Here is an 11,039-nt window from a genome sequence, read left to right as displayed (position 1 = left end):
GAAGATGTCGTAGGACTGGTAAACAATGATATTAATAGCTAGCGTGTGTTATTTGATTTTCAGAACAAGCCTGTGAGGTGGGTACTATTATGATTCCTTAATTTACAGAAATGAGGTCTAAGAGTTCAGTGATTTGCCCAAGGTCCCACGCCTAAGGAGTGTCAGAGACAGGATTTGAATTCAGGTCTTTCTGACTCCAAGTCCAGTGTTCCATGTATCATGCCACCCAACTGTCTTAGTAAAGAATGCTGATTTCTCTCCAGTGAAAAAGCAAAGTTGAGGGTTCTAAATGTTTGGAACTCTCTGCCCTATCGGGGCTCCCTCAGACTGACAAGGCGGTCATTTGTGTTTTTTTCTCTAGTTCATAGATTAGTCCATAGTCCAAGATTGGCTTCTGATTGCCCATTGCATTTCTGTCTCTGCAAATCTGTGTTGAAATAGATAGTAGCAGTGTGGAACTGGGATTTTCCATCAGGCAAAGGAAGTACATGCAGGTGCTTCATAATCATGCTCCAATGGGTTCATGACTGTCGGTGACAAACACATCTGAAATCACACCTTACCTTCCTTTCCCCCACACCTCCATTTTAAATCGTTGCCTTTGTTCTTCTAGGTCACTGGCATGCATTTTGTATGAGCTGTGCTGCATGAGCCATGCATTCACTGGTCACAATTTCTTGTCCATTGTTTTAAAAATCGTTGAAGGTGACACGCCTTCTCTTCCTGCTAGATACCCAGAGAAGCTGAATGCCATCATGCAAAGGTAGATGAAATACAGGTTTTCTTCACCCTATGACTTTGGCTTTGCATTTATATTTTCAGCCTTTTGAAAAAAATGTTTGTTTGTTTTTTTAAACATTACAGCATGTTGAACAAGAGTCCTTCATTGAGACCGTCAGCAATAGAAATTTTAAAAATCCCTTACATTGATGAACAACTACAGGTATTTATATGAAAAAGATATATAGAAGAGCCCTTATTATAAGCATTTAAATCAGAATCATACACCTTGAAGAGATACTTTTGGGAGCAAGCTGCATTAGGATTCATCGAGAATGGGGAAAATGAGATTAAAATGTAGGGAAGTGACTTTTCAGACATGACAGCTTCTTTGTAGCAGAGGGCCCCTGGTGTATCCCTAGATGTAGGGAATCAGGGTTTAAGTTTTGCACACTAGCCAAAAGGCCACCCTCAATGTCAAGAATTTTTGTGTTTTCACCAAAACACTCAGTGAATATATGTCTAGAAAAACAGGAGTATGCTGGAATCTGCCACTTTCCTAGACCATCCTTGACGGTGGGGACTATTTCTTCTTTATCTTTGAATCCCCAGTTCCTAGATAGTACCTTGCATATAATTCACTCAAGGTACCAAATAAATGTTTATTGATTTGAACTAATCTTGCCCCCTTATTATAGATCTTAGTGATCCTTCCAATAAATTAGGTGGACTTATTTTAGAATGTAAGCTTCTTGAAGGCAGGAGCTATTTTTGCCCTTTTTTGTACCCCAAGTATAGTGTTTGGCACAGAGTTAGTGCTTAGTAAATGATTATTGGTTGATTTATGCTGTTTCTGTGTAGAAGGCACACTGTAAATGGTGGGCTGGCTTTATGTAGATGGTGAGAAGGAAGCTAATTATTCACTCGGGGAGTATTTTGGTTCTTACTCTTTTAGGTTAGAGTCTGTCTCTTTTCTTTGACCTAAGCGGATCTCAGAAAAACCATTTGTCTTCCAAAACTTTTACCACACTCTCATCTTGTCAACAAGATGATGCCCATGTGCTTTGATTGATGAAATGCAGTTTTTAAGGGGCAGAGGGAAGGGCAGTGAAGTTACCAGCTGATGTCTTATTAGACCATATTGTCTGAGACACAGCCCTGCATTAGAGAAGGAGGAAAAAGCGAATAGTCGCCTTATTCACTGGCTTTCACTTTGGTTAATGATATGTCGTTAGTCTGTGGATGGTTTGAGGGTTGGAGGTGAAATAGATGAAAATGTCATATGACAATTTTGTGCCTCCAGAAGGATCATTAACTTTATCTGGACTGCTGTTCTTTTCAGTGCATGATGTGTAAATATTCCAGCATGACTCTGGAAGACAAAAACTTGAACTGCCAGAGGGAATCAGCTCATCTCATTAATGCCATGTGAGTAAATTGTTTTTTTTTTTTTTGTTAAAAAAAAACACACACACTTTAGACTGGAAGATCATTAAGTGCATTTATCTTTATAGGTCTGTTAATGCTGAGTTTGTTGTAGGAGGGTTCCTAGAGTCCGAATGCAGGGAAGCAGGGGTGACTTGGTAATGTTGTATTCCAAAGCCCTTTTCCCTGGTGGAAGCAAATGGAAGTCATAAAAGCTTAAATCAATACACAGCCCACCCATCTGCAAGGTATCACTGTAATTATCTTGCAAATATATTGAGAGATTAATATCCAAAGCATTGAGTGATATTTACACTGATGTGCCTTCCACAGGGAAACCACAAATGACTTTCATTTATTGTTTGCTTAAGTTAAAACTGGCAAAATATTATTCATGACCCTCTTTTGAAAAAACAATCCCTCTAAGAATCAATGGAAAAATTTTTAAAAAGTTTTTCTCTAAGATACATATACTTAGCTTTTTTTTTTTTTTTTTTTTTTTTTTTTTTGAGGGCAATTGGGGTTAAGTAACTTGCCCAAAGTCACATGGCTAGTTTTTTGTGTTAAGTATCTGAGGCTGGATTTGAACTCAGGTCCTCCTGACTCTAGGGCCAGTGCTCTATTCACTGCACCACCTAGCCACCCCAAAATATATATACTTTGAAATGAGAACTAGAGAATGAGTGCTTTTAAATGTCTTTAATTCTGACTTGTTTTGGATTTCCACCTTATGTCTTCCCAGCTTTCTGGCTTTATTGAGAGAAGAGCTGGTCCAGTGATTTCATAATCCCTTTTCTATGTGATAGCCCTTCAAATGTGTAAAGGTAGTTAAAGATGGCTCTCCCCTCCCCAGCCTCTCTACCCAAGTCTGCTCTTCTTCAGGCTAACCATCTCTAAATTCTCGTTATATTCTGTGATCTAGAGGATCATCACCACCTCTCTCAGACTTCTCTGGATCAAAGAATGCTAGAATCTCAGAAGCAAAAGGGACCCACTCCTGAAGGAGTTCTATCTCTAACATAATTGGCAATTAGTTGATCATGTTATGTAGCTTTCTAACACATGACTCTCAGAACCTAAGACAATACTCCACATTTCTATTGACCACAAAACACATGATCAAGGATCATACCTTAAGTGGGTTCAGTCAGCCACCTACAATCCAGGTTTATGCTCCTAAGAATGGCCTTATGGCCATATCCCTTATGGACTGCTGCCTGGTTACTCAGAAGACACAACAAACACCAAGCTATTCTCACCTCACCTCTCCTGGTACCGAGAGCCTTCTACATCTCAAAATGGGTGTCAGAATTGTCCATTTGAATTCCTTGATCTTTTGATAGAACTTATCCCACAGCCTCTGAAAGTCTTTTCCTGTGTATTGCACAGCTGACTGAGGAAGCTTTAGGCTGTGAAATTATGAATTACAAAAACTAGTCATTAACAACAAAATGAGCAGGTTTTGGGGTAGTTTACATAATTTGCTTTTAAATAAAGGTCTAATTTGAAAATGATTGCCTATTAACTGCCATCCTGGTTGGCTCATTACCCAACTCCAAGATTTTGTCTTGATGTCCCTGAGATGCTTCTGATGCTAATGTAAAATATTTGTTTATTTTTTCCAATCGCATTTGGCAGGGGAATGTGGGTGTATTGTGGGGGCCTTTTATTATTTATAGGCAGAGAAAGATCCATCTACAAACCCTGCGGGAGCTGTCTGAAGTGCAGAAAATGACTCCGAGAGAGAGGATGAGACTGAGAAAGCTGCAAGCAGCGGATGAGAAAGGAGAGAAGCTGAAGTAAGATGCCTTTCCAGATCTTAACCCTGGTGGGTAACGGTCCCAGTCAGAAGAATCAGAATAGATGGGATTTACAGTTTCACTGAAGGCCGCTCCCTTTTAAGGGGAGGATTGGCTAACAGGCCACTGCTAATAAAAGTGAATCAGGGCCATACCTAGGAGAGTACAGCCAGGACCTTTCCCAGGTATCCACATTGGTCTGGGGGCCCCTGAGGACCTGCTTCCTCTTTGCAGTAGTTTTAATAAGTAGTAACTCATAGCAGTTGTAAGGCTTCTTTTCTTATGTCTCAAGGGCCCCCAGCTTATATCCCTTATGTGAACTGGGGGTTAGGCTGACCCCCAAAGTACAAGGCAGCTGAATCGTGGTCTGGTAGAGTTTGAAGAAGAGTGAAGTGATGGGCTCCCCTTTTCCTGGCAGAAGTATACCCCCTCAAGATTAGGGGGAGCTAGCAGGTCCTGAGAGGAGTGGGGTCAAGGGTCATCAGAGGTCAGAGCAGGCTGGAAGGTACAAGCTATGCTTTCTCCTGGCTTTGTACTTAGAATCAAGTTGTCTTTTCCAGGATCTGCCAGCCTGGCCACTCCCCTACCCCCAAATAAATTGATTCTGAATGCTAGGATTCCTAGTTATGTCTCTGAATACAACAATAATTGTAACCCCAATAGCTGACATTTCTGTAGCACTTAACAAATATTATCCCATCTGATCTCACAACCCTGAGAGCTATTATTACTATCCCCACCTTAGAGATGAGTAGATTGAGGCAAAGGGACTTTCCCAGGGTCATAAAGCTAGTAAGTGTCAGAGACTGGATTTGAATTCGAGTCTTCCTGGCACTTTCCACCATGCCACTTTAGCTCCCCTAATGAATTGAGAAGTTGCATTTTAACTGACCCCTTTTATAACCATCACCTGGCAAGAGATGGTGAAATCTCGGAGGGGGGTGAATAGGATTGCTTTCTGTTCAGCTGCTACTTTCTGGAATTCCTCCAGGCTTTCCTGTAATGTATAATAGAGCCCTAGGGGAAGCTGTCATCTGCCATGTTCTCTGGGGTGCAAATATACCACAATTCATCTTCCCAGAGAACTTATTTGTATAAAATGGTTGAAAGAAATTGTTAAGGAGAGAACTTTTTGTGTCAAATGAGACCTTTCAAAAAGCCCACAGGCTTTTTGAACACATTCGGGCCATGCTGAGAGTTCACCCTGCTTCTTGGAGGCAGTAATTACAGGGAAACTTCCATTCCTGAATGGCCTTGGACTCTCCATTCTTCAGAAGTTGTCCAAGCCTATTTGTGGATTATCTCTGCCCTTACCTTCAGCCTTCTGGCAGCTTCATTGCCATTGATCACCTCTGGCAATGGAAGATGGCCATCTAGGCAAAGAAAAGGAAGGAAACTCACTATGGCACCTTTTAATTCCTTGTCAGTCTCCCTGGTAAAGTGATTCAGAAAGGAGAAGCTGCTGCTGGTGGCTGAAAGGGAGTCTAAGGAAGGATCTGTCACTTTCATTGATTCTGACCCCTCATCCTGTTCAACCCTGATTATTGAGTGAAGGATGTGTTTCCTAATCTTAACAAAAAATACCTCTCCCCTCAAAAAGAAAAAAAAGGAAAAAAAGAAAGAAGAAAAAGAAAATGTCTTGACTTTGTGCAAAGTGAAAAAACAATTTGCCTTTTGTTCTTAGTCTTTACAAAAATTATTATATTATGTTATAAGAATTTGAATTTGAAAACCTACAAATACAATTGGTTATTTTTGCCAGCATCCTTTGGAAGTGCAAGGTGAGTGTGTGTGTGTGTGTGTGTGTGTGTGTGTGCGCGCGCGCTCGTGTGTAACCCTAAGGAAAAGACTGTAAAGAACATTGTAAGGTTTTCATAGCATCATCAGGAATGGACATTTTCAGAGTTCTGGGGGTCATGGTACTACTTGAGGGACTCATCTGCATATTCTTGTAAAAATGCTTGTAACAATGGAGAAGTAACTCAAATAGGAAGGAATGAAAAATACATTTTCTCCTTAATGTATCCTTTATTTAGCAAGGAGATCTCCCTGCTCCAGAGTCTAGTGTGGGTTTAACTGAAGCAAAATGTGCTGATACATTGCTGTCATGATTCACCCAACTTAAAGGTTGGCATTATGCTTGATGTAACAGTTCTCTCCTTTTACATGTGGCTATTCCAAGGATCGGGGACTTTGTAGGTGTTGGAACTCACAGATGAAGATCAAACTTTTTGTGACTTAATAGATTCCAGATTGGAAGGAGCCTTAGAGGCCATCTCATTTTATAGCTAAGGAAACTGAGGCACTGACTTGCCTAAGGCCACAGATAGAGAGGATCATTTGAACCAAGGACTTCTTTTTTTTTTTTTTTTGCTTTTTGGAGGGGCAGTTGGGGTTAAGTGATTTGCCCAAGGTCACATGGCCAGTTTTGTGTTAAGTTTCTGAGGCCGGATTTGAACTCAGGTTCCCCTGACTCCAGGGCTGGTGCTTTATTCACTGCACCATCTAGCCGCCCCTGAACCAAGGACTTCTGACTCTGCTGCCAGTGTTCTGCTGCCTCCTTCAATCCAAAGAGGAACCTAGGGGATAAGTAACTTGCCCAGGGTCACAGAGATGAACTAATACATGCCAAAAGCAGGTTTTGAACCAAAGACTTTAAAACTCCAAGCCTGTCACTGTATGGCAAATATTCCTAGAGCCTGAATATCTTCTCTTTCTGTGAGGTTTAAGGAGCATAAAGGGCTGTTAATGATGCCAGGAGCATCTTCTGTGTGTTTTCTAAGGTGAATGCCTCCTCCAGGATGCCACATAAGCTCTGGGTTGGGGTTTAGGAGGTAGGAGCAGGGAGGGATGGAAGCTTTGTCCAGGACCTGGACCTATCTTGGCATCCAGAAATTTCCCCTCTGTTACGGGGAAAAGCAGACTTGGCCTATGTGATGCTGGTGTGATTTTTGCCCACGTGTGTTATACTTACATCTGTGTACTGTATTCTTGATTTGCAGAAAGTTAGCTGAAGAAAAATACGAGAATGCCAAGCGAATGCAAGGATTGCGGGGCCAGCGCTTGGAGCAGTTGGGTGCAGATGCCCTGCACGTAAGTCTTCTTGAGTCTGTGCTCAACACCTCGGGCCTGCTCTGGGTTCACATTCTAGCACTGGCTTACCCGTCACTGGCACCCCTGGCTCACCACCTGCTGTGGTTTTCTAGGGAGGGGCATCAGGATCTACCTAAATGCTTTATTGGCCAACACCAGCTTAGGCAGATTACTCTGGATAGAAGAGCCGAATGCCCCCTTAGCCTAGAAGCTCAGAACTGCATATTTGTAAAGGCCTATCCCTCCTCCCACCCAGCCCCACAGGATCTGCTAGGGATCACAGAGACGTCTCATCCAGCCCCCTCATCTTACAGGTGAGGAAACTGAGGGGAGGTTAAGTGCATTGCCCAAAGTCACAAAGCTAGCAAGTGCCAGAAGCCGGATTTGAACCCAGACCCTCTGAATTCACAGCAATTGCTTTTTGTTGTTGTTGTTGGTCTATATTATGTTTGCTCTATGCTTCCCAATGATGATAGTATGTATATAGTGCTTTGGCAATTTTCAAATGTTATCTTATCTTATTTTTTCCTCACAACTACCATGGGAGGTCAGTGCTATTATTACTCCCATTTTACATATGAGGAAACTGAGACAGGCTTAGGTTAAGTGACTTGCCCAGGGTACATAGTTAATAAGTATCTGATGCTGAATTTGAACTCAGCTCTTCCTGACTCCCAACCTTGGTGCTCTATCCTTACCCTCTCCAGATGTCATTCAAGCAGTGTTCTAGGGGGTCCTGCCTTTGTCATTATTTACCCTCATTATGGTAACACTGGCCTACGCTGGTCTGATTTTGCAAATGCCCAGATGCAACCCTCCTTTTGTCTGCCAGATGATCTTTGAGAGTTGCACTGGAGGAAAAATTCATCCCTTCAGGATCATCTAGTTGGTTAAAGGGAAGAGAGTAAACATTGACATAGTGCCTACTTTGTGTGCAGCGCTGCCCTATGTGCTTTAGACGAGCATCTCATTGGATGAGCCCTTCCGAACTTAGCTCGTCACAGAGTCTGCATTTGGAGCCTCTCTGGCTTGGCAGCACTGCCAAAGCTTGTACCCTACTGGTTCTGCTTTATCACAGTCTGGACTTGGAGCAGTTTAGACCTAGGTTCAGAACCTGCCTCTGATGTTGTCTAACTCTGTGACTCTGGGTTTAACTTCTCAGCCTCAGTGCCCTCATCTGTAAAAGGAGGGATCATTTTATAATAATAAAAAAAAAAACCTCCAGGAAAAAGTAATATTTGCATGTAACCGCATTGCATGGAAGCACTTTGATGTTTCAGAATCTGGGTGTCTGTCTAGGAGGGGCCTGTCCTAAAGTCTTAAATCCCCTAGTGTGCCAGGCTCTCCCATTCCCTCAGGAGGCACATTCACCTCCTCTGAGTCTCCCACATGTTCTGATTCTGCCGGGGGTTGCTGGAGGGATCCTCCACCATGGTTGGGACTGGTGTCAGAGCCCAGAGACAGCATTGTGGGCCAGGGACAGAGGCTGGCTCATTCTGAGAACTGGTGATCAAGAGGAGATTCAAGGAGCTCACTGGAGGTTTTTTCCTCTTGCCTTGTCTGAACAGGGGTCTTAAGGCTTCCATTTTCTGAAGTCAGGATATGCCTCACATGATCACCAGGGTCTCTTCCTGCTCTGAGAATCTGTCCCTTTTCCTTTCATTCCAAGATAGAGAGTGGAGCTTTCTGTGCCCTGCTCACCCACCTGCAGTCAGCTGTGAGTTTCACATATAAGACATGTGCTCTCTCTGACTCACTCCCACTTTGGCTGGGTTCAGAGGCATGGAAACATGAGAATGTTTAGCTGAATCCCTGCTCTAAATGGGCAATCAGTGGTCCTGGATGGCCTGCAGAAATTAGGGGACTGTCTGGTTTCATACTGAGGCAGAAAAAGGAAGCTGGATTCTCCTTTCCAGAGGGTGTAAATTCTGGGTTCCCATCTTAAGTCAGAGAATTGGGGGGATTCCTTTCCAGTCAGGGGAGGGGCTCATGAATCTTTGTCAGTCATGCTAGTCATCTTTAGCTGTCCAGCCCCCAGCTCTGGGTGAAAGGGCTGAGCAATTTATCCCTAAATGACCAGGATGAGACAAAGACACAAACACACAAATTTTCTGAGATTGGAAATTGAAAAGCAAAGACACAGAAATATTTGCTTTAAGGCATCTAATAAGTTACGTAATACCTTGTTCTCAAAGTAACTTGGTGGCATCAAAAATGCAGCTAATACTGTAATCTTAAACAGTGGTGTGGCTCTTCATTTATTCTGCTTTCTGAGTCCCTCATTTATCTTCTAGGAGATAATTCTGTGTTCTTTCTGTTTTCTGATATAATCATTATTTAGGAGAGAAAATTTCTATGGCATCAATACCTACAACTATCATATATGTATATACGTTTGTGTATATGTATATATGTATAAATACACATACACATGCATGTATGTGTTTATGTATCTTTATCTCTATATTTCTACATATCTTTTGTGTATCCATGTCATCTACCTCTTTACCTCTTTCTTTTTTCCTTCCTTTCTTTTCTTTCTTTCTTTTTTCCTTCCTTCCTTTCTTCCTTCCTTCCTTCCTTCCTTTCTTTCTTTCTTTCTTTCTTTCTTTCTTTCTTTCTTTCTTTCTTTCTTTCTTTCTTTCTTTCTTTCTTTCTTTCTTCCTTCCTTTTTTCTTTCCTTCTTTCCTTCCTCCCTTCCTTCCTCCCTCCCTTCCTTCCTTCCTTCCTTCCTTCCTTCCTTCCTTCCTTCCTTCCTTCCTTCCTTCCTTCCTTCCTTCCTTCCTATCTGCTTATCTGCCTCCATATACTTCATCACTGTGAACACCAATTATCACTCTGCGCTATATAACATAGCGAAGACTTCAGGGTTTGTTGATGACGTTATAAGCCAGTTTGCCCTTAACATTAAAGGGCCCCAGCCTACTACGCTTTATGAATTGTGACTACTTTATAGTTTGCCTATCTCTATTCTTGGCTGCTGAAAGCAGGCCCTTTCCTTGCCTTCAATTTGCCACATTTAATCTATGATGTCTTCATAAAAGAGATAACGAAATTCCCTAGAATTCTGTCTACAATAAGATCAAATGGGAGGAGTGAATAAAGTATGTTTGCTTTACTGAATGGTCTCTGAGAAAACAGAGGTGTTTTATATTTCCTTCCTGGTGGGTTCCAGTTGCAGGGAGCTGAATTCTGGGTAGGCAGATTGCTGTTGCAACTACTTGTAAGCAAGGTTGGGTAGAACAAATCACTGCTCACAGAAACATAGACTGTTCTAGTTGATAACAAGCAGAAGCTGGAGCTTTAAGAAGTAAAGTATGTGTAGATGACGGATTCTGAACTTGGGGTCATAGAGCCCAAAGACTTCATGGAAAGATTTCAGGGGAATTAAAATTGGATGGAAAAATCTAAATTCCCACCCCCAAATTGAATCTTTATTTGTGCTTACCTATGGTTTCTTTGTGATTTTGTGTGTTTTATTTATGCTTTTAAAAACATTTTTGCAAGGAGTCTATAGGTTTTACCAGACTGCCAAAGGGGTCTTTAACACCCAAAAAAGCTTAAGAACCCCAGGAAGATGAGACCCAGAAGAGACCAAGAGGCAGCAGACTTTCTTATGGTCTGTTTAGAAAAAAACAACAACAAATGAAGTCAGGGGGCACAGAAGCCAAAGAGGGATAACCCAAGAGGAAAATTCCTTATCCTTTCCATTAAAAACAAACAAGGAAAGAGACCAGATCAGGAGGGAGCAGGTTTAATAGAACAGGAAACCTAAGGCCTGTTTAATGATATCCAGAGAATAGAGGTGAGAGGAAATGGGAAGCCAGATGCATTGTGCTCAGACAAAAGGGTTTTTAACTCCCTTGAAAAGGCACAATTTGAGAGAGAAATACGAAGAAACAGTGCAATACAGAGGAAAAATGGTTCAATCAGAGGAGAGAGAATGAAGGAAAGGAAGATAAGGAAGGAGAGAGAATGAAGGAAAAGAAGATAAGGAAGGAG

At 41.9% G+C, this 11,039-nt stretch overlaps 1 protein-coding gene across 2 annotated transcripts in view; it reads left to right on the top strand.

Annotated features, from left to right (window-relative positions):
• Positions 1 to 11,039, top strand: part of NEK11 (NIMA related kinase 11) — a 275,778-nt gene that overhangs the window by 130,468 nt on the left and 134,271 nt on the right. For both annotated transcript variants that reach the window (XM_069088393.1, XM_069088392.1), the window contains 5 exons: positions 614 to 763; positions 865 to 943; positions 2,063 to 2,148; positions 3,825 to 3,944; positions 6,947 to 7,037. In XM_069088393.1, coding sequence (XP_068944494.1) covers positions 614 to 763; positions 865 to 943; positions 2,063 to 2,148; positions 3,825 to 3,944; positions 6,947 to 7,037 — 526 coding nt within the window. The remainder of the gene's footprint in view (positions 1 to 613; positions 764 to 864; positions 944 to 2,062; positions 2,149 to 3,824; positions 3,945 to 6,946; positions 7,038 to 11,039) is intronic.

This window comes from Petaurus breviceps, unplaced genomic scaffold, assembly GCF_028583685.1.
Source record: "Petaurus breviceps papuanus isolate PSGF00001 unplaced genomic scaffold, PetGlider_PUasm1.0 185, whole genome shotgun sequence".
Lineage (NCBI taxonomy): Eukaryota > Metazoa > Chordata > Mammalia > Diprotodontia > Petauridae > Petaurus > Petaurus breviceps.
This window is presented reverse-complemented; position numbering and strand designations above follow the sequence as displayed.